The sequence below is a fragment of the Syngnathus floridae genome, chromosome 12 (assembly GCF_059516105.1).
Source record: "Syngnathus floridae isolate MCC-2025c chromosome 12, RoL_Sflo_1.0, whole genome shotgun sequence".
Taxonomy (NCBI): domain Eukaryota; kingdom Metazoa; phylum Chordata; class Actinopteri; order Syngnathiformes; family Syngnathidae; genus Syngnathus; species Syngnathus floridae.
This window is the reverse complement of record NC_142424.1, coordinates 10,584,841-10,611,265: the sequence shown is the minus strand read 5'-3', so window position 1 is coordinate 10,611,265 and position 26,425 is coordinate 10,584,841. Positions and strand designations below refer to the sequence as shown.

Genomic DNA, 26,425 nt, shown 5'->3' with positions numbered 1-26,425 from the left:
ACATGAAAACAAGAAGACACGTAACGTAAGTGTGATGTTGTCATTAGTGGTCTGTACTTGTGACTGAGTACAGCCTGGGTCCACCAAGTTCTGGCAGGCCATCTGGATTGACTGGTTAGCACGGGCAAACTGAGCAGGATCCACCAGACCCTTCTGACCTGCTGAACTGTTGGGGTCCGATACTCCAACCAGATAGGCAGCCTAAAAACAACACAAAATCAGGTTGGTCTCATTCTGTTTTGTTATACTTCACCATGTTTCTGCCGCACAGCATAAGTCTTTAGTGGCTAGCGACTCTAATAAAATAGATGGTCCACAGAAAAAAAATTATTAAAAATTGGCGAGTTACATGGTGGATAGGATGGTAAAAGATGGTGTGTGAGTGTATTGGATTTGGCCCAGACGAATTGGCTAAGATGAAATTCCAAATTTCAAAGCTTGACATGGAAGACCTGAAGAAGGGGGCCTGAGTAGGGGTTACTTAAAAGTTACTTCTTCAAAATTAACTATTGTTAATTGGTAAAGGGGAATTTGTTGGTTGAACCAGTAAACCTCCATTCCCGTTCCAAATTTCACCAGAAGATGGTGCCAAAGTCTGATTGACCTAAGATAGTAAATTAATAGTTTAAAAAGTCATTGATTAGATGAAGACTTGTTCTGAGGCACAACAACACACAATTTTGGATTATGTTATATTATTTTGTTTTGCTATAATATACTTTGAAACTGCTTGAATATTTTAATTTGTTAACTAGGGAAGCCCATGCTCATCGTTAGGTAATGAGAATGAGACATGTTAATCACAGTTAGAGTAAGCTGCAATATATTTTATTTTATTCTGCTTTGCAATATTGTATAGTTAGTAGCAACTTGAGTGGCATCATAGCACTGATGTTTCATTTACACATGAATGTATTAAGAGTTGAGTAAGGACAAGGGGCTGACAGTGGTACCGTGGGTGGAAGATTGCAATCCCACGCTTGAGCTTGACCTAGAGGTCACCAGCTTGTCAAAATACGTTTTGAAGATGCTTGAGTGTTTTAACCTGCTAACTAAGAGAATCCACGATCATAGTTATGATTATGTGTTAAATTGACTATTGTGAAAGTATGTTATTATTGTCACGATGTTTGATCAGTATCAAGCATGTATGAAATATTGATGTTCCATTTACACATGAATGTATGAATGTGAGCGAAGACAAGGAGGCGGAAAGGGTTAATGGTGATACTAAGTGGTGGAAGACTGAGGTCCCACATATGAGCGTGACCTCGGTCACGTTCATCCAGTTGAAGCCTAAACAAAATGCTGTTTGACGGAACACAAGTCAGAGAAAAAACGTTTGCAAATGTCATGTTGATGGACAGTTGACAAGATTTGGGAGTGGGAAACAGGATGAAGCATCCCTGAGAAAATTGTTACTTCCGTGAGAACATGGTCACCTCATCTGGTTGAATCCGGTTGAGACCGGCTGAGATGCAGGTGCAGTCTATTCTGGAAGCATTTGGGTCATCAGAGGCCAATGTATGACGTCATGGAAAAAAACTGGTACGTGACCAAGCAGGCATAGTACCCATGAACTGGACTGGTATAAAAGGTTCGTTCGGACAAAGAGCATGGCTCTCTCTCGCCCGGTGGGCTCTCCCCGTCAGGGGTATGCCCCTGCGGCTACTGCCGTAAGTCGAGAACGCCGATTAGACAAAGATAGAGTTCATTCTTTATGAGATTAACTATAATTAATTAAAATGAATTTATACTATCTTCAAATTGGACTTAGTCAAATTATAAGGTCAAAGACAGGCTAGGAGATGCAGACCTCGGTGCAGGAGAGAGGAGCCATTTTTAGGGCGTCGTCATCTCCATTTATTAGGCCAGCCTGTTCTTTTAAACAGAATTCGGATTTTGGAACAAGGAGAACTGATCACTCGACTTTTACGCCAAACAGCATTTTAGAACTCTAGCCTCTTACCCTTTTTTACTATATTTTTGAGTTTTCAATCGAGAGAACTTCGAGATATATAATAATTTTTGCTCTGTTGAGAATGGTGAGTGGAAATTATTTAGTTGTTCGAACAATTGAAACTTGTAATTCTCTTTCTTGCTTATTCATTAAATTTCTACTTTATAATCATTTCATTTTGATTCATGATTATTTTGATCTTTTATGCTTTAAATATCTTTTGTTTCTCTATCATAGTCATACTTTAAACCGTTCAGTTCTTTTTTAAATGAAGACAGCTTTAATCCTTGACATCAGGCAGTGTCAGAATCTGGTTCGAAACTGTTAACTTAAGCTCAGCTAGTGTGAGTGTACGCTAGTGAAAATAAACGAGTTCCCGCGGTCGTAACAAAGACAGCTAAACTATTCCGAGCGGATAACAAAAGCAACAATCTTAATAGGAAAGGAGAGCCGCTGATCTAGGAGATCCTGGGTCTCGACAAAGCGGGACTGGCATTTGGAAATGACGGAATTAATCTAACAATAGATTAGTTACCCGAACAGCGGTTAGACTCGGAACGAATCTTCTTTCCGTACCGGCTTAAATCAATTCTTGTTTCCCCTACAGACTGCGTTACTGCAGAGGGGCTAAAGCACAGAATTTTACCATTTAAACGGAGAGCCGGTCACTAACATCAGATAAGTGCACGATTGACAAAATGAAAAAAAAATAGACGTTTATGTCATTCTGATTTGTTATTCTTTAAATGTATGAAATATTGGCATATTCTACCTAAATTGGATTGTTATTAGCATTGTTTAATAAACAAAAATGTTACAATTATTAAAGTTGTTCTTCATGCAGACAGTGGTAGAATTTCAGTTCAACTTTTTTTTTTTTATACCTGTGCTGCAGCTTCAGTCAAACCGCATAAAGCTTTGGAACCTGAACTGACTGAATCGCCAAACTCCGGCAGGTTGGAATTCTTGGCATTGTGGGAAATACCGGCCATAGATTCACCAAGGATCTTGCAACATAAAGCAGATGATTATAAGTCATAAGACAGTTGGATAAAACCATTCAACATTACAGTGACATATATACAACCTTGGAGTTTTCCATGACACTGTCGATGCAGTCGAAGTAGGAGAGCTCATTGACGGCTTCGGTTGGGTTCTCCAGCATCCCCCTCACAGACTACACACACAAGCAACATTGTCACTCACCACTCTGCAAAAGCACAATTATTTCATAACAGCTGCATATATTTTGTTAGTTATGTGACATAGATATTAACAACCAATGAGTCGTTATCAATGAATCAAATTTCAAATGAATATGTTTGTTAAGGGTAACAGCTTTCTTTATTTGCTTTATGTTAGTTCCACTAAGCTTATTTTACCCAATTTTCTGTCATTGCATCACTTGAAAGGAAATTGTGAGCAGTGTGTTGAAATACACAGTGTGAATACTTAAATTTATAACTACGTGGTAAAGATATAGAACATTTTAATTGTGCTGCTGAACCACTGTAAGGTGCTGCTGTAAGGTAAGGAATGTTAAGTAAGCTGATGACATTTCTTTCGCAGCGTCAACTTGTCTCATATTTTATAATCTTGATTATAAGGCAAAAAAATGACTAAAAAATTGGCAGTACTTGACAACATTTGTAAATAATAATGGATTGTTCACCAGGACAAAAACTTTGCTGACCCAATGTATAGTAAAAAAAAAAAAGCTTGAGTAGCACACCTATTGCAAATTCCAATTCATTGATTCTGACCTTGTTAGAAAGATAGATCAATAGAAATAGATGTATGCAGTTCTATCTCAAAACGATAAGTCTGAGCCCGATTAAACTGATTCCAACAACTTGAGTACTTAGTTTGTACAAGAAGTGACGAGGGGAGGGTGCCATGGCAGCATACCAATACAATCACTTAAATGAGTAAAGGGAAATGTGCTTTCGGCAGTTTGCAAACATATTTTTAAGGTTGTGTTAAACTTATAATCATATTAATATAATATCTAGTATTGGAGCGCTCGTGTGGATTGGTGGGTGGCGAAGAATGTGCAGGCAAACTGCATGAACTTGTTTTCGTTGAAGTGTTGTGTATAGGCCCAGACAGGGAGTACCGGACGAGAACATCTCAAGGTCGTTGAGGAACGAGAACAACAGCACGTCTATGTGGCCCGGCTTCGTGGGGAAATCCAACCACCTGACCTCAGCGATAGCGCCGACGCGGGGAGGAGATGGCCGTCGACCAATCATCTCACAATATTTTGCATGCTTTAATATTCATATTGTGTTTCTTTAAAACTGGGCAACTCGGAAGAATGTGTCGTCTTTTGGTGGTCACAAAAACGCACGAGTTTTAGTGTGAGGGACCCGGGACCCAGGCCTGTATTAGTGCGCTTTGTCAGGAATAAATAATTGGTAAATTTGGTCTAATTGATCAACTGGTCTTCTCTTTGACAGAACGAACTCGCAAAATTGTTAGGTGCGCCAGTGTGTGGATTAGGACATAGCAATTTATGTGTTAAGTGTTGATCGCAATTTGGAGTCAGATCAATAACTAGAATCCGTAACCTAACAATGACCAATCATATTAAGCAACAAACTTTCAGAACTGGACTATCAGCACTGTACACAATTTAAGAAAATAAAATAAGACCACGAAAGACACAAACATTTTCATTGACTAATCATACAGTATATCAACAGGACACTGCTGGTTGTCATGAGAAAGTTTATCATATATTGTACGCAATCAAATTGGTGTGTCATGAATGTGACAAACTGATAGGTTCCTGACTTTTTCAAATAGCTTTGATCAGTTCTTTCCTTCATGGAGTTGTGAAGTAAACTATTTGGTGCCTCTCCATGAGTCGTCACCTTATCGTGGTGAAGGGGTTTGCGTGCCCCTATGATCCTAGGAGCCATGTTGTCTGGGGCTTCATGCCTCTGGGCGGGTCACCCATGGCAAAAGTGTCCTAGGTGAGGGGCCAGACAAAGCACGGCTCACCCAAGCCCCTTATGACGAAAAACACAAATGGACTTCGTTTCCCCTTGCTCGGACGCGGGTCACCGGGGCCCCCCTCTGTAGCCAGGCCTGAAGGTGGGGCTCAAAGGCGAGTGCCTGGTGGCCGGGCCTTCGCCCATGGGGCCCGGCCGGGCATAGCCCGAAAAGAAAACGTGGGTCCCCCTTCCCATGGGCTCAGCACCTGTAGGAGGGGCCAAACGGGTCGGGTACAAAGTGAGCTGGGCGGCGGCCAAAGAAATTCACCAAGCGTTGGATTGTTCACCCACTAATAGGGAACGTGAGCTGGGATTAGACCGTCGTGAGACAGGTTAGTTTTACCCTACTGATAATGTGTCGTTTTTGGCAGTCCAATCCCCGGCTGCAGAGGCTGGCTCTTGGGACATGGAATGTCACCTCTCTGGCTGGAAAGGAGCCCGGGCTGGTGTGTGAGGCAGAAAAGTTCCGAATAGACATAGTCGGACTTGCCTCCAATCATAGTTTGGGCTCTGGTACAAGCCCTCTCGAGAAGGGCTGGACTCTCTTCCACTCTGGAGTTGCCCACGGTGAGAGGCGTCGAGCAGGTGTGGGCATACTTATTGCCCCACGGCTGGGCGCCTGCACATTGGGGTTCACCCCGGTGAACAAGAGGGTAGCCTCCCTCTGCCTTCGGCTGGGGGGACGGGCCCTGACTGTTGTTTGTGTCTATGCACCAAACGGCAGCTCAGAGTACCCATCCTTCTTGGAGTCCCTAGAGGAAATGCTGGAGAGCGCTCCTTCTGCTCCATCGTTCTACTGGGTGACTTCTACTGGGCGTGATTGGGACGAACGCCCCCCCCGATCTGAACCCGAGCGCTGTTCTATTATTGGACTTCTGTGCTCGACACGGAATTTCCATAATGAACACCATGTTCAAACATAAGGGTGTCCATGTGTGCACTTGGCACCAGGACACCCAAGGCCGCAGTTCGATTATCGACTTTGTAGTCGTGTCATCGGATTTGCGGCCGCATGTTTTGGACACTCGGGTGAAGAGAGGGGCGAAGCTGTCAACTGATCACCACCTGGTGGTGGGTTGGCTCCTATGATGGGGGAAGATGCCGGTCCGACCTGGCAGACCCAAACGCTCTGTGAGGGTCTGCTGGGAACGTCTGGCAGAATCCCCTGTCAGGAAGAGCTTCAATTCCCACTTCCGGCAGAGCTTTTCCCACGTCCCGGGGGAGGCGGGAGACATTGAGTCCGAGTGGACCATGTTCCGCGGCTCCATTGTTGAGGCGGTCGACCGGAGCTGTGGCCGTAAGGTTGTCGGTGCTTGTCGTGGCGGCAATCCCCGAACCCGCTGGTGGACCCCGGCAGTAAGGGATGCCGTCAAGCTGAAGAAGGAGTCCTATCCGGCCGTTTTGGCCTGCGGGACTCCGGAGGCAGCTGACAAGTACTGGATGGCCAAGCGGAACGCGGCTTCGGCAGTTGCTGAGGCAAAAACCGGACGTCTTCGAGGATATTCTGGTCCACCATCCGGCGTCTCAGGAGGGGGAAGCAGTGCTCCGTCAACACTGTTTACAGTGGGGATGACGTGCTGCTGTTCTCGACTCGGGATGTCGTGAGTCGGTGGGGAGAATACTTCAAAGACCTCCTCAATTCCACCTACACGCCTTCCATTGTGGAAGCAGGGCCTGGAGACTCTGAGCCGGACTCTCCAATTTCTGGAGTCGAAGTCACTGAGGTAGTTAAAAAACTCCTCGGTGGCAAGGCCCCGGGGGTGGATGAGATCCGCCCGGAGTTCTTAAAGGCTCTGGATGTTGTGGGGCTGTCATGGCTGACACGCCTCTACAGCATTGCGTAGACATCGGGGACAGTGCCTCTGGATTGGCAGACTGGGGTAGCGGTTCCCCTCTTTAAGAAGGGGAACCGGAGGGTGCGTTCCAATTACAGGGGAATCACAGTCCTCAGCCTCCCTGGTAAGGTCTATTCAAGAATGCTGGAGAGGAGGGTCCGTTCGGAGGTTGAACCTCGGATTCAGGAGGAGCAGTGTGGCTTTCGTTCTGGCCGTGGAACAGTGGACCAGTTCTACACCCTCGGCAGGATCCTCGAGGGTGCATGGGAGTTCGGCCAACCAGTCCACATGTGTTTCGTGGACTTGGAGAAGGCGTTCGACCGTGTCCCTTGGGAGGTTCTGTGGAGGGTGCTTCGTGAGTACGGGGCGCCGAGCCAACTGATAAGGGTGGTTCGGTCCCTGTATCACCGATGCCAGAGTTTGGTCCGCATTTCCGGCAGTAAGTCGGATTCGTTCCCAGTGAGGGTTGGACTCCGCCAAGGCTGCCCTTTGTCACCGATTCTGTTCATAATTTTTATGGACAGAATTTCTAGGCGCAGCCGAGGCGTTGAGGGGGTCCAGTTTGGGGACCTCAGCATCGCGTCTCTGCTTTTTGCAGACGACGTGGTGCTGTTGGCTTCTTCAGGCCGTGATCTCCAGCTCTCAGTGGAGCGGTTCGCAGCTGAGTGTGAAGCGGTCGGGATGAGGGTCAGCACCTCCAAATCCGAGTCCATGGTCCTCAGTCGGAAAAGGGTGGAATGCCCTCTCTGGATCGGGGATGAGATCCTGCCCCAAGTGGAGGAGTTCAAGTATCTTGGGGTCTTGTTCACGAGTGCGGGCAGGATGGAGCGCGAGATCGACAGGTGGATCGGTGCAGCGTCGGCAGTAATGCGGACTCTGTACCGGTCCGTCGTGGTAAAGAGAGAGCTGAGCTAAAAGACAAAGCTCTCGATTTACTGGTTGATCTATGCTCCTACCCTCACCTATGGTCACGAGCTATGGGTCATGACCGAAAGGCGATCCAGGATACAAGCGGCCGAAATGAATTTCCTCCGCAGGGTATCCGGGCTCTCCCTTAGAGATAAGGTGAGAAGCGCGGTCATCCGGGAGAGACTCGGAGTAAAGCCGCTGCTCCTCCACGTTGAGAGGAGCCAGATGAGGTGGCTCGGGCATCTCATCAGGATGCCTCCTGGACGCCTCCCTGGGGAGGTGTTCCAGGCATGTCCCACCGGTAGAAGACCCCGGGGTCGACCCAGGACGCGCTGGAGAGACTATGTCTCTCGGCTGGCCTGGGAACGCCTTGGGATCCCCCGGGATGACCTGGATGAAGTGGCTGGGGAGAGGGAAGTCTGGGAGTCCCCCCTAAAGCTGCTGCCCCCCATGACCCGACCCCGGATAAGCAGAAGAAGATGGATGGATGGACTATTTGGTGAAACAAACAATGCATGGTGTCAAGTAATCCTAATAACTGAGAAAAACAGAACTACGCAAACTACAGAAGAGACAAGAAAACTAAATTATAATTGTTTGATGGTGGTACCTCCAGCTCTCTGAGGGCGTTGTCACACTCCTTCTGACCTGGAGCTTGCTGAGTGCACATAGTTATGAGCTGGTTGATACTATCTGTAACTGCCCTATGAGCACAAAGGTTGACAAATGAGATGGAACTGTATATGCAGTAAAAATTGATTTATGAAACAGAAAGATGAAGACAAATGGTACCGAGCGGCAGCTGCTAGCTGGTTCTTGAGGTTGGGGGAGTTGGGGTCAGTAGATAGTGCTTTGGCTGAAAGCAGTAGTTTGCTCGATGACATTGAGATAGTCTTCAGGTTGGACACCACTTGTATCTTGTCCTCTTTTGACTGGAGTAAGCAAAGGAAGGAGAAGAATTTCACAATTTTTACATACAACACAGATTTAATGAATTCTGTATGAAATCTTTAGCATTTTTTTCATGTATTATTTTAGGATGAAAAGTTGTTGGTCAGTCTGGAGACATATCTACAGTGAATTAATAATGTCTGGACCAAGGTTTATCAGGCTCAATTTAAAATGCAAATTTTAAGGCCACAAATCTTCAAATTGTTTGCACTCAAGTGATAACATTTAGATTGTGATTCAAAGAGAAGAAAAACACCTCATTGAATTAGTTATCCTCAGATTGAATTAAATAAGGCCATATGGCAAAAATGTATATATAGATACCAATATGGATAAAAATCATATACCGTATTGGCCCGAATATAAGACGATGTTTTTTGCATTGATATAAGACTGAGAAAGTGGGGGTCGTCTTACATTCGGGGTCGAGACATTATACCCATTCACTTGTGCGCAGCGGTAAGTTAAAGGTTGCTGGTATCGACTGAGTATGCTGCTGTGATCTTGTGCGTCTTAGACACAAAGTGAGTAAATACATTTCATTGTTACTACTGTCCACTGTTGTGCCATTTGTCCGATCGCGGTTTGGTTCGTGTGTACGCCGTTCGATTGACGACTCTGGCGTGTTCCTTTAAATTTGCCTCGCATTGTACGAGTAGCCGTTACGCAGTGGCACGGCGACTAACGGTCACCGACAAATGTATTTTGTTGTCTCGATGACTTATGTTTGACACAAAGTGAGTATATAGTACATTTCACTGTTACTACTGTCCACTGTTGTGCCGTTTATCCGATCGCGGTTTGTTTTGTGTGCGCGCCGTTTGATTGACAGCTCCAGCGCGCTCCTTTAAATTTGCCTCGCATCGTACGAGTAGCCATTACGCAGCGGCACGGCGACTAACGTTCGCCAGCAAATGTATTTTGTTGTCTCGATGATTTATGTTTGGTGTGTTGCCGAGAGTATTTCATATATGGTTATTTAGTATAGCGGAACTGTTACGCGCAGTTAGTTATGTAATGTGTGCCGTCTACTAGTGTTGTGTGACGTCAGAAGTTGAGCGTTGACTTACGTGCTGTATTTCTGTCTGTTGCAGAACCACGCACGCGCACACACGCACACACGCACACACGCACACACGCACACACGCACACACGCACACACGCACACACGCACACACGCACACACACACACACACACACACACACACACACACACACACACACACACACACACACACACACACACATCCCACACACCCTTCACAGGCTTCATGCAATAATCACACACACAAGAATCACATTTACCCTTTTGCCGGTTTGCCTGTATGCCCCTATGAGCCACTGTGCCTCTTATTTGTTTGCCAATAATTCAGTAAAGCAATCAAAACTAAACCACGTCTTCCCTCCTGTGTTCTGACCGACACCCGGGGGCAAAAAGAGCATAACCACCTCAGGCTCCCCAACAATAGCGGTAACAGTTTGCATCATTTTATTGCAATTTTTTCCTTATTCAGATTTGTTTCAAGACTACAGTTACAGTTAGACTTCACTTTGATGGTTAATGCAGTTATTGCAATTTTGTTTTATCACAGTATTTATTTACATTTCAAAAACCAGAAGCCATTCATTTACAAATGTGATTGCACTTTAGTTTACATATTTAAATGTTCAGATATTAAGATGTGATAGGCATGATTTGAATGAGGCATAATAACATTTTTTTTGTTACGAATATATTGTTATAATCATTTGTTTCAGATGTAATCATTTTCTGCATAAAAATTAAATTTGGTGTTCGAAAAGTCTTTTTTCAAACTTGAGTCTTGAAGAAGAGGGGGTCGTCTTATAATCAGGGTCGTCTTATATTCGGGCCAATACGGTATGTATCAGATATCTGCCAATACAATTGCAGTGTAAATGGACAGATGTTGATCTGTTAGAATTAACCATAGTATCAGAGGCTTAACAGATGAGGAGTGCTGCCAACCGAAGGGTTAAGTTTAAGACCCTAAAGTCTAGGATGTGAGTCTACTCTAGGGCCTAGACTGGCACTGTTCACACCCTTGTCACTTTGGTGTTGACATTGTACCATATGCATGCAATTATCTCAGCTGTGTGCAAGTACATATTCACAAGTAGCTACTTGGTACTCATCTGAAACTACTATTTTTACTGTACACTTCTAAAGTGACAATTAAGCAAGAATACAATATGGCTGTTGTGCTGAAGAGGCTCATGTCACTGACTTGTGATGTTCCTGCCATGTCAATGCCAGCCTCTAGGAAGTTGCTGAAATCCTGTCCGAACTTGCCGGTGGCTCTGGCCACGTCTTGGGTGGTTGCTCGAGACGCCTGGACAACCTCATTGGCTGACTGGTTCAGATTGGCTGCCACTTCATTAAGCTGAGCTTGAACCTCCTGGAAACTCCTTCCACTAGATGGAAACTAGGAAGGAGAAGAGCAACGACAGTTCTGAGTAAAACATTCGACTTAAAAACAATATTGTGTTGGAACAAATTGTTAGTTGTCTGCCCTGGTATGTGGTCACACAGTAAGTATTCTAAGTGTGCCAAAATCATTCGCAACACAAAGTGAGTGTTGAGACCATATTCAAAGCCTTTTTGCAGAAATGGAGAAAACTTGTTAAAATTCCCAAGAAAGGTTTTAAAGCCCAAATCATTTCAAGAGTGCAACAATAAATCATCCGGGTGGTCATAAATGAACCCAGAACATGCAGAAAAATCGCTTCACTGGACGAAGTTGAGGTGCTCATGTCTCAATTGGATAAGATTCTATTGCTTTTTTCTGTTGACTAAAAATACTGTATATGGGTCTGACATGAAATGATGTATGAAGTACACTACAGACAAGAAATCAAAACTACTAGATCAATTACAAATCACCAGAAGCAATGCAATTCAAACTGTTGATTGCACTTACAGAATCAGCCAGTAGACATTTGCTGGCTTCACCCACTGTACGAATGGCGTTGTCCACGTCTCTCTGGCCAGGAAGGCAGTTCACACATCTGTTCAAGGCCTGAGACACTGCTTTAGCCACCTAGATTCATAAGGAAACACACAAATACTCACATACTGAGTGACTGACAAACTCAAAACATTTGAACTTAACCTTAAACAAAAACAGCTAAAAAACTCACAATGCCCAAAACATGGATAACAAAGCATAGTATTTATATATGATATTTTGTAGTTTTAATCGCCATAATTAGAATAAAAAATTAAATAAGTGAATTGAATAAAACAGAATAAGAATAAAATAATATAAAAGAATGAATATGACCAAATTGCCAAATCTGTAATCAAAACTGAATGGTTGTCTAATTGTCAGTTTTTGTCTAACCTGGGCCAGCCTTTGTTGACTCTCTGCATCTCCTGGTTTGGCGATGGCCTTCTTTGTCTCCTCAATTAAGTTGCCTGACTTATCCATGACATCACTGGCACAGTCCAGCAGAGCAGCACGTGCTCCTGCGTCGTCTGTGGTGGCAGCAACTCCTCTTGCTGCTGAGGCCAAGGACTTCAGAGCCTGGGCTACATCTCTGGCAGCCATACCTTTAAAAAGCACAGCTATCTCAAGATGACCGTATCGACACTAAAATAATCCAACAATTAAACCGTTTCTAAACAATGCTTGTTTTAAGTTAATTCACATGTGTTTAACAGCATAACATAGATCTTGCTTTTTTGACTATGGACGGAACTATCCGGCAAATGGGATGCTATTGAGGGAAAAGGGTTGAAACACACCTGTATAGTTCTCATTGCCCTGAGTGGCCTCGCTTAGCAATTGGGCTATGGCTGAGCTTACTGCTTTAGTACTGGTACCGAGGTCCTGGGAGCATTTCTCAAGCTGTATAAAAGAGAGGCATGCAGAGAAGATGAAATTGGTATTGATGCATGTCTTTGACTGATGTAATTTATTCAGGCAAAAAAAACCAAAAAAAAAAACACGTATGTGCATATATGTCTTGACCCATCCCAGTATATGCATCACTTACATTCTCGCCTGGTAGGGGCTTGAGTTTGCCTTCATCAGCTGACGCTTTGGCATCCTGAATATCCTTTTCCAAACGTCTCACAACTGACAGAGCATTGTCTATCTCCAGTGGGCCACACGCCTCTTGGGCCTGCACATGGGAACATACACAAAAATCCTAAAAAATGCAGTCTGTCAATATTACATCGGAACTTTTACCTTTTTCAAATCCGCAAGGGAAGGCTTAGTTTTAAAACACATGGAAATATCACAGTTAAAAAATTAAACTAAACAATCATGCGATGTGACAATTAATGCTACACTGAGGACTTGTTCTTTTAGGATCCCAAATAGCAGGTGCTTAGTTGCAAATTCTCTCTACCAAAGGTGTTTGATTTCATATTCACTCTACTGTTAGTGCTAAATTGCGGATTAATGCGAACACTGAGACCCCAAAAAAGTTTACCTCAAATTGCATATTGAATGTTGCAACAGACTATGCTAATGGCAACAGGTGCAAAAGTGGTGGAGGGCACTCATTAAAATACGGCTTTGCACTTTAAGCCCGTCACACACCATGCAATGCAGCCAAACCTGACTTAGACCAAACCATCGCAAATGGCAGCTCTGATAGCAAACCTGTAGAGGCTTTTGGGGCAGAATTCGCAGCGTATTGTACTTGATCACTTTTTATTGAACAATAAAAAAATAAGAGTAACTGTAAAGGAAGATGCGGGTTGTTTGCTGAGAGTACTTGGGCACGAAAAAAAGAGCAGGATATATAATATTCTATTTTTGTGATTAGGGCTATATAAATTAATTGGACTTGACGTATATTTTTAGTTTTTTAGTAGAGTAATGCATAATTATCAGACATACATCAGTGTGCTGTAGCTCGCTAACAGCCATGCCTATGTGGTGGCTATGAAGGTATGGACGATTTTGCCTTCCGAGGAATAGACCTTGAAAAGCTTGGGAGATGACTTGGTCTCAACATCTTAAAATCCACAAATATGTACACTTTAAGCACACATAAAAACGTATGTGCAATTTGATTTGCTGTAATTTGTGACATCACTACATCCAACAACTGCAATTCACATTTTAAATCACATTAAAAACAAAAAACAAACGTTTAAGACACAGGATTAATTGACGCAAAGCCAACCACCGAATGACACGGATGGTTTGATAAACTCGTTATTTATGTTATAGTTATTTGAATAACTGTTAATATGTTACGTCAGGCACATTCCCAGTTCCTCGTTTGCGTTTCTGTAATGTCAGCATACTGTATCATTTAGCCTGTTGTCTTTTCATGTCTGTTTTTGGTGTTGTATTTCGTCAAATAAGTTCCCCAAAAAATGTAATTTGTACTCCGGTGTGACTTATATATGTTTTTTCTTTTTAATTATGCATTTTATGGCACGTGCGACTTGTACTCCAGAGCGACTTATAGTCCAGAAAATATGGTATATATCAAATAACTATAACATAAATAACAAGTTTATCGAACCATCCGTGTCACTCCAAATTTTTAAATCCATCGAAATCTTAGTCCTCTGCGTCCCTTCTAAACAACTCCGATATATGCGGCGCTGAGGTCAGACTCATCATCAATTGCAGTTCCAATTATTCCAAAGGCCTACAGCGCCCTCATGCGGTTTAGTGTGAAAATAACATGTGAAGTGATAGACTAGTAAGTAAGTAATCTGTTAATGATCAAATAATAATGTGCTAATAATTTCACATATAAGTCGCTCCGAGTATAAGTTGCACCCCCACCCAAACTATGAAAAAAACTGTGATTTATAGTCCGGAAAATACGGTATTTGCATATACTCCACCCAGAAGGTGTGCGATTAACTGCGGCTTGAGCATTTGTTGATGTAATTCTGGTGTTGATTCACTTTCCACATCAGTTCATCAAGTTTACCTCTGTTACTTCACATGCAAACATTTGGTAAATCAGAATTTAGGGCAATGTGATGGCATTTAACAAGCTATAAAAAAAAACCAAAAAAAAAAAACCTGTCAATCGATGTGTGGTACCTTCTGTGAAGCAGTGCGTAGTTCAGCCAAAGCACTTGCCAGGTTCTTTGCACACTGGCTGAGCTGCATAGCAGATGCCTGATCACTAATAGTGGGAACTGTGGCTTTGGAGGCTGTGACCATCTTTGCACCAGGCTGAAACAGAAACCATTATCATTTAAGTTTGAAGTTATTATGCTGTCCTGGCTGTGCTAACGGGAGGCAATCACTGGAATAAAGGGCCACTGAGCTCTTACCTGCTCTGCAACAACATTGTGTTCATTTTGTTGTCTGCGTGTGTTGTGTGTTACCTGCAGGAAGTTCTGGCTTGCACTAATGAGGGCCAACTGAGCACTGGGGCTGTCAGGTTGAGACTGGCTGCCTCGGACTCCTTGAACCAACTGAGGAATCTGCTCTGCAACCACCTGAAAGACACACTTGCACAATAAGACTTTAAGAAACTTGTACCGGGGCAGTGCAACGTGCCAGCAAATAGTGGTCGCTCATTGACCACCTGACAACTATGGGAAGGTTTTGACAAATGTGATTCTGTGATACAAATAATTAGTTCTGTTTTACAGTTGTTTCCACTTTGTTGCATTACACTTAAGTACTTGTAAGTATGCCACCATACATGACCACCTATATGAGTAAGAGTTGAAACTAGTGAGCCGCTCACAGAAAATGAAATACTATTTCATCACAATTAAATATATGAGAATGAATGATTATTACTTTCACACCATAGACACAATCAACACAGCCTCTCACGCATGGGCACTATGTGGAGTTTTGAAATTAGAGGCATACTATGTGTTTGTGTGCTCGGCCACTGCTTAGAGTAGCTGATAGTATTCATTTGTACTAAATGAGAACTGACTGAAGAAAAAAGCTGTATAGTATACCACATTATTATACAATATTATGATATGCATTTACCTTGCAGCTTTGGACTAGCTGCTGCTGGGCAGCTTGGTTCTTGTTGGATGAAGCAGCATGCTGGGCTGCAGCTATTGTCTGAGTAGCTGCTGCAGCTGCTTGCCTTGCAGCATTCTAATAGGAAACAGAAAAATATTTTTGCAGCTTTAATTCAAGTTTCTACCATTACTCTGAGTACCAAGCAGTATAAAATAATACGGCGGACAAGTGCATTTTATCTTGGGTCATCTTTTGCCATTGAATATACAGTATCGGAGTAAGTAGGCCTTCTACAAATTGTTCCCACAGTTGGATGTATAGAATTGTCCGTCAGATCACTAAATTTGTTTGATCATGCATACGCTTTCAAATTAAAGCTTGTCTATTTAATTACATATAAGAACATGATTGCTTTGAACAACAAACCAAAACAGTAATAGAAGAGTAAATAACTTCTTAAGTATTAGGGGCAGTATATTAGGAAATGCAGAGTGAGATAAGGAACCCCCTTCTTTTTTTAAATGCTTGCATCCAACACACGTTGGCAAACTGTAACTGTGTGACTTGATAGTCGTTTTTTTTTTTTTTTTTGGCTTTATTCATCTTAGCATCCAATTGCAATGTGATACTTCTGGGTTAGTGATTTGACCAGTAAGTGACATGAAAACCAATATATTTTCTTTGAGTTTGACTAACTTCAAGCTTGTTGACCAAACGTTTTTTGATGGCATTCTGTGCTGCGGCATTTGTTGCCATGCGGAGACCTTCTGCTGCTTCTCGCAACCTCTGCTGCTGCTCCTCACTGTCAGGGTTTGCTGCAGCACCCTGAAAGAAACACACACACGTTATTTCATGCGATACTGTTGTGTTTCAATGTATTCATATACAGTAAAAACAGTACACTTGCATACAGTTAAATAAATGTTTAAGAGTTAGCCTTTGCATGTATTTTTTTACCCAGTTTAGACCACAACAATCTCAGCATTTTTCCAAACTTTGCTACCAAATGTAGTAGAAACCACTCAGGTCGTACCGTATTCTCCAGACTATAAATTGCAGTTTTTTTTATAATTTGGCCAAGGGTGCAACTTACACTCAGGAGCGACTCATGTGAAATTATTAATACATTATCATATCACTTCACATGTTATTTTCACACTAAACCGCATGAGGGCGCTCTAGGCCTGTGGAATAATTGGAACTGCAACTGACGATGAGTCTGACGTAAGCCACGTAGAAGAGGAAGTGCTGCATCTTCTACTTCCGGGTTTAGTGGAGTTGTTTATAAGTGACACAGAGGATGAACATTTCATTGGATTTCATGATTTGGAGTGATGCGGATGGTTCGATAAACTTGTTAGCATGTTATTTATGCTATAGTTATTTGAATAACTCTTTACATGTTACGTCAGGCACGTCCTCAGTTCCTTGTCTATGTGTTCCTGAATTATTAGCATACCATATGTACCTTCAGCCTGTTGTCGCCTATTCTATTTTCATTTTAAATTGCCTTTCAAGATGACATGTCTGTTCTTGGAGGTGGATTTGATCAAATATAAATTTCCCCCAAAAATGCAACTTATACTCCAGTGCGACTTATATACGTATGTCTTTATCTTCTTTTTTAATTTATTTTATGGCTGGTGCAATTTATACTCCGGGCGATTTATAGTCCGGAATATATGGTAATTTAAATTCCACTGTTGTTATGGTAGCAAAATCCAGACTTTCCATTGGCCCAACACTTAACAGGTTCGAGTATACAGTTGCTCACTTGCATGAGCAAGATTGGACCCTCAAAACAGCTTCATTTCAGCAACACAAAAACGAGAGTTCCGAAAATATGCTATAAAAATACATGCAGACCTTGGCTGCCTCCACCATCTTGGCAGTAGCATCAGCTAGAAGCTTGGCAGCTGACAGGAGTTTTCTTGAATTTTCCAAGTCTGACTCTCCCTCTGCATCCATCTTGATGGCATTGACCAGATCAGACGTGGCCTGGGCAAGGATACGAGCCTGGCGAACCATCTCACCTGATCAAGAAAAAGTCATGGTAAGATAAAAAGATCAAGTCTGCAGCTGTTTAATATTCAGTGGGACCAACAAGTCCCTAACCCTAACCCAAAACATCCTGGCTTGTTTATTTTTGTAGATTCATAAAATAACCCGACGCCTTTAATAAAAGTACAGTAAATAATATCATCATATTCCCCCCAAAAATGTCCAAATTACACAAATTCTGTCAGCATGTAAATTTATGAGCACAACTGTATGTAGGCATACACCCTTAAAACTGCTGGATTAAAAATTGGACCAGCCCAGAAAAGTTGGGTCAAACTGACAACTGTGGTCAGAAGTTAACATAGTACGCTCAAGAGTGACATGTTATGCCTGCGCTTGGTAATAATTAGTTAAAAATCATTCCTTCTTCAAGAAGGAAGAAATAATATAACAAAAACACCGTATAAGACAACTCTTGTGCTTTTAAAAGAAAAACTGGATGTTCATAATTTAGTTAGGTTTTTCTGAACTCCATACTGGGGCAAAATTATGCATCATTCTCTGAAAATATACAGTTTTTTATGTCTGAGCATCTGTAACAGTGTCGTGACAAACAAAGCAAAATATATGACAAGTAAAATATGTTTTAGCTGGATTAATTTGAAATTATAAAATGAAAAAAATATTTGTCTTGAAAACATGACAGAATAGCCAAACAAATTGTACTCTATTGAACAGCTGCTTATATTTGTATTAGTCCCAAACATGACACCCACCGGCATTTCCCATTGAGCTGAAGATGTTCTCTGTGACATCCAAAATGCGATCAGTGGCTTCTCCGTGGCGCCCAATAGGATGGCCTCCACTAGCGTACTGTTTAATATGTTGGAGTAGCTCGTTTAATGCCTGAGTGACGCTTGTTGCAGCCACTCCCACCTGCTTCAGGAGGCCTTCATCATTTGTGGCCCCCTGTGAAGCATCCACACAACCTTCCACTGACTTGGCCACTAGCTTGCCTGCCTCAATCAACTGTTCCTGGCACACTGGGGAGCTGATGGTTGGAGCCACAACCTACAGGAGGGATGGGAGCGTAAGAAGCATGGCAAAATAAAACTTAACCTACTCCACCATCAAATAAAAGTTCTCATGACCTGTTCAGGGTTACCAACTGTAAGCAAATATTTAGGCTGTTGCGAAGCAAGAAATTGAGTATTGCAACCAATACCATCAAGAAGAATTATAGATATACAGCTCTCAAATTATCATTATGATGCAAGTTAAATGTTTTTTTTTCTTCATGCAGACTTCAGAATTTACACATGTGGATCAGATGGATAGGAGGCAAATGTGATCTTCTCTTAGCTTTTACCAATATTGAAGTAAAATATATCCAGGACTGTCTCAGAAAATTTGAATATTGTGATAAAGTTCTTTATTTTCTGTAATGCAATTAAAAAACAAAAATGTCATACATTCTGGATTCATTACAAATCAACTGAAATATTGCAAGCCTTTTATTATTTTAATATTGGCAAGTATGGCTTACAGTTTAAGAAAACTCAAAAATCCTATCTCAAAAAATTTGAATATTTCCTCAGACCAAGTAAAAAAAAGATTTATAACAGCAAAATAAAATCAAACATTTGAAAATGTCCATTAATGCACTCAGTACTTGGTTGGGAATCCTTTTGCATGGATTACTGCATCAATGCAGCATGGCATGGAGGCAAAGAGCCTATGGCATTGCCTAGGTGTTATGGATCCCCAGGATGCTTCAATAGCGGCCTTTAGCTCATTTGCATTGTTGGGTCTGGTGTCTTTCAGCTTCTTCTTCACAATACCCCACAAATTCTCTATGGGGTTCAGGTCAGGGGAATTGGCAGGCCAATCGAGGACAGTAATGCCATGGTCAGTAACACCATTTACTGGTGGTTTTGGCACTGTGGGCAGGTGCCAGATCATGCTGGAAAATGAAATCATCTCCATAGAGCTTTTCAGCAGACGGAAGCATGTAGTGCTCTAAAATCTCTTGGTACACAGCTGTGTTTACTCTGGACTTGATGAAACACAGTGGATCAACACCAGCAGCTGACACGGCTCCCCAAACCATCGCTGACTGTGGGAACTTCACACTGGATTTCAAGCAACTTGGATTTTGCTTCTCTCCAACCTTTCTCCAGACTCAGCCTTGACTTCCAAATGAAATACAAAACTTGCTTTTGTCTGAAAAGAGGACTTTGAACCACTCTGCAACTGTCCAGTGCTTCTTTTCCGTAGCCCAAGTCAGACGCTTCTTCCGTTGTCTTGAGTACAGAAGTGGCTTGGCCATGGGAATACGGGTATTGTAGGCCATTTCCCGGACACGTCTGTAAACAGTGGCTTTTGATACCTGGACTCCAGCTTCAGTCCACTGTCTTTGAAGCTCCCCCAAATTCTGGAAGCGACTCTTCTTCACAATGCTGTTAAGGCTGCGGTCATCTCTCTTGGTTGTGCAGCGTTTCCTGCCACATTTCCCCCTTCCAACAGACTTTTTGTGGATGTGCTTTGAAACTGCACTCTGTGAACAGCTTGCTCTTTGAGAAATTTATTTTTGTGTCTTACCCTCCTGATGGAGGGTGTCAATGATGGTCCTCTGGACAGCAGTCAGATCAGCAGTCTTCCCCATGCTTGTGATTTAGTTTACTGAACCAAGCTGAGTGTTTTTCAAGGCTCAGGAAACCCTTGCAGGTGTTTCGAGTTAATTAGACGACTCAAGTGATTAGTTGAATACCCTACTAGTATACTATTCTAATATTTTGAGATAGGATATTTGAGTTTTCTTAAGTCATATGTATGCCATAATCAGCAATATTAAAATAATAAAAGGCTTGCAATATTTCAGTTGATTTGTAATGAATCCAGAATGTCTGACATTTTTGTTTTTTTAATTGTATTACAGAATATAAAGAACGTTATCACAATATTCTAATTTTCTGAGACAGTCCTGTATTTTTTCGTAGACCTTGGAAAAGAGTAAACCTTACATTTTCCCAGCAAAATAAGTACATCAATCAAGTGAGGTGAAAATATAGTATCTATAATTTCTAAGCCAGTGACACTAGGAATAGCGGATGTTCTTATACTTATACCATCAGCGATAATGACACACTCTATTGTGGTTTTCAAGTTGTGTTGTCTCACTCACTCTTGTGCAGGCCACCAGCTGAGATGTGGACAAAGCACACTGGGTGGCTGCAGCAATAACTCTATTCTGCTGCATTGAGTCCTCTGTCTTCTGGGCCACGTTTTTAGCTTTGAGCACAAGCGCTGCTGCAGCATTAGCCACAGCTTTAGCCAGCTGCATCAGCATATCCTGCAAAGGGCAAACACACATTATTTAGGAGTGTCAGTGGAATGCAGTTTTGCTATGACATCTTGACATTCAAATACTATCTTTTAATTTGGAAATTAAAACTGCACGAATCAAAGAAGGAAATCAAATGATTCAGAAATAGGTGATTGATTTAACACTGAAGCTTTATCCAGGAAATGTTGTAACATCCGACAATGAAGATTCTTAAGATTAAAAGGTTTCATGGTGAAATGTAGGCTTAATTTTATTTTTATCTTCATAGTTAAAAAGGCTGCAATTAACAATCTAATTTACCTAAACTACCGTAATTTTCTGCAATTAACAATCTAATTTACCTAAACTACCGTAATTTTCTGACTATAAGTCAAGTTTTTTTTCATAGTTTGGGTGGGGGAGGCGACTTATACTGAGGAGCGACTTATATGTGAATTTTTTCACAAATCTCCAAAATAAAAAAAATAAAAAAAATAAATAAAAAACAAAAAAAAAAACCTTAAACTGCGATAAACGAACCGCGATGTAGCAAGGCATTACTGTAATTTGAATTTCAAGTGACGTCAGTGGCGCGGCGGTTGTTTACATAAAGGACAAAGATTCGATCACGGGATGACGAAGGGCCCCACGTACTAACCGGCATCATTAGCAGCTTTGTTTGTAAGTGACACGGGGTACGAAGAGTTTGAAGGATTTAATGATTTGGAGTGACACAGAAGGTTTGAAAAACTATTATGTCTTTTATGCACGCCCGGTCCTACTCTACGGGGCTTTCTTTCACCTCCGTGGATTGAAGTCGGGGGCCGGCGCTCGGCCGGGTGGCTGTCCAGAGACGGTGGATGGGGCTTGGACATGGCTTTTAAGCATGCCCGGTCCTACTCTACGGAGCTCTCTTTCACCTCCGTGGATGGAAGTCGTGGGCCAGCGCTCGGCCGGGTGGCTGCCCGGGGACGGTGAATGGGGCTCGGACATGGCTCTTACGCACGCCCGGTCCTATTCTATGGAGCTCTCTTCCACCTCCGTGGCTGGAAGTGCCACCTCCGGGGATGGAAGTCCACGCCGCCACACGCCTGGAAGTCCACGCCGGTGCTTGGGACCGTGTGGTGGTGAACTATTTATGTTAGTTACCGTATTTGCCGGTGTATTAGTCGACCTTTTTCGATCCAAAATCGACCGAAAAAAATCGACCTTGACTTATACACCGAGTCATAAAATTTAACTTCGTATTCATCGCTTCAAATGTGATGGTAACCAAGGCCGTTTCTCATGCACCTCATTGTGCGTGGGTGTGCATCCGTCAGGCTCATCAAACAGCGAGAAACTGAATCATTATAAAGCGTTCGTCGCATTAACACGCATCCTCAGCAACAATTTTAAATATTCTCACCTCAATAACGGACATCGAAAGCCAGGCAGCGACGATGACTGCTAGGGGGAAGTACTGGGTATTGAGCGAATGTGCGAGTCATCGCGCGTCAAGCAACGACAATAACTACCGGTACGTAAACATTCAATCGCCATGTCTAAATGAATGTCGTTGGCACTTAGAAAATATTCACCAAACTTGGCCAGACTTCCAGGGGAAGAGGCCGAATTTTCACTTGTTCTGGCCGACCGGAGGAACCAGCCGAGGCGGACACTTTACGGCGGTTGAGTTGTTGGCACTTAGAAAATATTTGCTAAACTTGGCCAGACTTCCAGGGGAAGAGGCCGAATTTTCCCTTGTGGTGGCCGACATGGGGAACCAGCCGAGGCGGACACTTTACGGCGGTTGAGTCGTTGGCACTTAGAAAATATTCGCCAAACTTGGCCAGACTTCCAGGGGAAGAGGCCGAATTTTCACTTGTTCTGGCCGACATGGGGAACCAGCCGAGGCGGACTCTTTGTGGCGCAAGAGCCGACAAACTAAACGAAAACGAATGGAACGAGCTTTAAGGAAATAGCGACAATGAAGACGAATTTTGAACTCTATGTACCGGCAATCACTTTATAATTATAATTTGTTGTTTCTTATCTAAAAATAAACCAGTTTCTAAGAGTGTTCATTGTTGTTAGTCTCTCTCGGCGCGTAATATCACAGGGTCATGAAGTAAATAATATGTAAAATGGCGTATAGATCGCTCGCTACAAACTCGCGAATTTGAACACATTTCGTCAATAAATTTCACATATTTCTGATTGAATTTTGAAGTTTAATATAATGCAACAATTGAGCTTGACTTATACAAAGGATATATCATAAAATCGTAAATTTCCGTCGAATTTTAGGGGGTCGACTTATACACCGAGTCGACTTATACACCGGCAAATATGGTATTTGACATATTTTATTTCGTATAGCAACTTGTATACGTTTTTATCGTTACAGTTCAGTACTTCTTGGCTCGTTGAACTCTTGTTTTGTTAAATAAAGAGACGTTTACCAAACCCACGTCTTTCCTTGTACTTTGTTGATGCTATAATATAGTTATATACTAGATCTGTCGAATAACGACGAGGCTGACGTCAGGGCGCACGCGCGGCGTTGTTGACAAAGGACGAGGAATTTGATCGATGGATTTAATGATTTGGAGTGACACAGATGGTTTGATAATATTGTTGTTTATATGATAGTTATTTGATATATACTTTATATATCGTTATATCGGTCTGTGGAATATTTAGAATATTTAAACGTCAGCGGCGCATACACGGCATCGTTTCCATAAAGGACGATCGATGGATTTAATGAATTAGAGTGACACAGATGGTTTTATAAACGTGTTATTTATGTAATAGTTATTTGAATAACTCTGAATGTTACGTCAGGCCCGTTCTCAGCTCTTCATTTGTGTTTATGTCTCGTTAGCATACCTATCGTTTAGCCTGTTGTTGCTCGTTCATGTCTGTTCTTGGTGTTGGATTTTGTTGAATAAATTTCCCCCAAAATGTGACTTGTACTCCGGAGCGACTTATATATATTTTTTTTCACGTTTATTCCGTGAAAAAAACCTTTATTCCGGAGCGACTTTTAGTCCGAAAATTACGGTACATTTTTTTTATTCAAACAGAAATATTTTTGTACAATAAATTTTATATTTGTCTGACAGACTGGTAGTGTGTGATGTCCATAATGCTTTAAACGAGTAAAACGTAGCACTGATAACATGATTGAATGAAAATACACAATATGTGTGGGGATGGGTTAGTTTTAATAGAGGAATACTCAGACATACAATTGTAGTTTAAATCAGTTTTGATTGGCAGTTTGTCAGGATGGGTACTGTACGCGGATCACCAAATGAATTAATAGACTGATTTGATTGGTATTTCATCGTTAAATGTCTTTAGCAGACATTTGTTACCATTATTTGACAATAAGAGAGCACTCTCCATCTGGCAGCCCTGAAAGATCCTTTACCTAGAAACTGCCATATACGTATAGAGGTAAAAAAAAAAAAAAAAAAAGACAAAAAACAGTGAATATACGTAGTAAACAACCACAGAAAACTTTCTTTGCAAATTCACAAAATTTTGACTCAAGAGAGAGTATAAAAAAACAAAAGACAAAAAACAGTGAATACAAGTAGAAAACAACCACAGAAACCTTACTTTGCAAATTCACAAAATTTTGACTCCGGAGGGAGTATGATAATGCCAACCATTAAGTGACATGTAATGGCTATTTTTACATACAGTATAATATACTCATGAGTTAGTCTAGCCAATTTATTGTGGACATGTGAACGATTGGATGATATTTACGATTGTTGTCCCAGACTCTCTATAGTAAATCAGAATACAGTAATCCCTCATTTATCGCGGATAATTGGTTCCAAGACAACCCGTGGGAGGTGAAAATCCGCAAAGTAGTGTCACCCTCTCATTTTTAACATACATACATTTTTTGAGTATCAATAAATGTATATTAAACCATATAAGTGCATATGTTATCATTAGAACATTAAATACTGTATTTTTCTGACTATAAGTCGCGTTACCCCTCCGTGAGTCGTCACCTTACCGTGGTGGAGGGGTTTGCGTGCCCCTATGATCCTAGGAGCCATGTTGTCGGGGGCTTCATGCCCCTGGTAGGGTCACCCATGGCAAGCGGGTCCTAGGTGAGGGGCCAGACGAAGTACGGCTCACAGAAGCCCCTTATGATGAGTAAAATAAATGGACTTCGTTTTCCCTTGCCCGGACGCGGGTCACCGGGGCCCCCCTCTGGAGCAAGGCCTGGAGGCGGGGCTCGAAGGCGAGCGTCTGGTGGCCGGGCCTTCGCCCAGGGGGCCCGGCCGGGCACAGCCCGAAAAGGAAACGTGGGTCCCCCTTCCCATGGGCTCACCACTTGTGGGAGGGGCCAAAGGGGTCGGGTGCAGTGTGAGCTGGGCGGCGGCCAAAGGCAGGGACCTTGGCGGTCTGATCCCTGGCTGCAGAAGCTGGCTCTTGGGACATGGAATGTCACCTCTCTGGCTGGAAAGGAGCCCGAGCTGGTGTGCGAGGCAGAAAAATTCCGACTAGATATAGTCGGACTAGCCTCCACGCACAGTTTGGGTTCCGGTACAAGCCCTCTCGAGAGGGGCTGGACTCTCTTCCACTCTGGAGTTGCCCACGGTGAGAGGCGTCGAGCAGGTGTGGGTATACTTATTGCCCCCCGGCTGGGCGCCTGCACATTGGGGTTCACCCAGGTGAACGAGAGGGTAGCCTCCCTCCGCCTTCGGGTGCAGGGACGGGTCCTGTTTGTGTCTATGCACCAAACGGCAGCTCAGAGTACCCACCCTTCTTGGAGTCCCTGGAGGAAGTGCTGGAGAGTGTTCCTTCTGGGGACTCCATCGTTCTACTGGGTGACTTCAATGCTCACGTGGGCAATGACAGTGAGACCTGGAAGGGCGTGATTGGGAGGAACAGCCCCCCCGTTCTGAACCCGAGCGGTGTTCTATTATTGGGCTTCTGTGCTCGACACGGATTTTCAATCATGAACACCATGTTCAAACATAAGGGTGTCCATGTGTGCACTTGGCACCAGGACACCCTAGGCCGCAGTTCGATTATCGACTTTGTAGTCGTGTCATCGGATTTGCGGCCGCATGTTTTGGACACTCGGGTGAAGAGAGGGGCAGAGTTGTCAACGGATCACCACCTGGTGGTGGGTTGGCTCCGATGGTGGGGGAAGATGCCGGTCCGACCTGGCAGACCCAAACGCTCTGTGAGGGTCTGCTGGGAACGTCTGGCAGAATCTCCTGTCAGGAAAAGCTTCAACTCCCACCTCCGGCAGAGCTTTTCCCACGTCCCGGGGGAGGCGGGGGACATTGAGTCTGAGTGGACCATGTTCCGCGCCTCCATTGTTGAGGCGGCCGACCGGAGCTGTGGCCGTAAGGTCGTTGGTGCCTGTCGTGGTGGCAATCCCCGAACCCGCTGGTGGACACCGGTGGTAAGGGATGCCATCAAGCTGAAAAAGGAGTCCTATCGGGCCGTTTTGGCCTGCGGGACTCCGGAGGCAC

The 26,425-nt window shown here is 43.1% G+C and overlaps 1 protein-coding gene and 1 long non-coding RNA gene across 4 annotated transcripts in view; one reads left to right on the top strand and one right to left on the bottom strand.

The window, feature by feature from the left end:
- Window positions 1–26,425, bottom strand: part of tln1 (talin 1) — a 102,080-nt gene that overhangs the window by 30,393 nt on the left and 45,262 nt on the right. For 2 of the 3 annotated variants that reach the window (XM_088391225.1, XM_088391226.1), the window contains 18 exons: window positions 24,290–24,352; window positions 20,784–20,951; window positions 18,376–18,670; window positions 17,465–17,631; window positions 16,295–16,423; window positions 15,620–15,733; window positions 14,992–15,105; window positions 14,702–14,836; window positions 12,672–12,800; window positions 12,421–12,523; window positions 12,017–12,225; window positions 11,594–11,713; window positions 10,901–11,098; window positions 8,496–8,635; window positions 8,314–8,407; window positions 3,048–3,137; window positions 2,845–2,967; window positions 58–201 (listed from right to left, as the gene is read on the bottom strand). In XM_088391225.1, the coding sequence (XP_088247351.1) occupies window positions 58–201; window positions 2,845–2,967; window positions 3,048–3,137; window positions 8,314–8,407; window positions 8,496–8,635; window positions 10,901–11,098; window positions 11,594–11,713; window positions 12,017–12,225; window positions 12,421–12,523; window positions 12,672–12,800; window positions 14,702–14,836; window positions 14,992–15,105; window positions 15,620–15,733; window positions 16,295–16,423; window positions 17,465–17,631; window positions 18,376–18,670; window positions 20,784–20,951; window positions 24,290–24,352 (2,535 nt within the window). The remainder of the gene's footprint in view (window positions 1–57; window positions 202–2,844; window positions 2,968–3,047; window positions 3,138–8,313; window positions 8,408–8,495; window positions 8,636–10,900; window positions 11,099–11,593; window positions 11,714–12,016; window positions 12,226–12,420; window positions 12,524–12,671; window positions 12,801–14,701; window positions 14,837–14,991; window positions 15,106–15,619; window positions 15,734–16,294; window positions 16,424–17,464; window positions 17,632–18,375; window positions 18,671–20,783; window positions 20,952–24,289; window positions 24,353–26,425) is intronic. The other variant, XM_088391227.1, reaches the window with a different exon arrangement.
- LOC148390055 (uncharacterized) lies at window positions 1,604–4,387 on the top strand. Its single transcript, XR_015861565.1, has 2 exons — window positions 1,604–2,045; window positions 2,856–4,387. It is a non-coding gene; the product is annotated as an uncharacterized LOC148390055 (long non-coding RNA).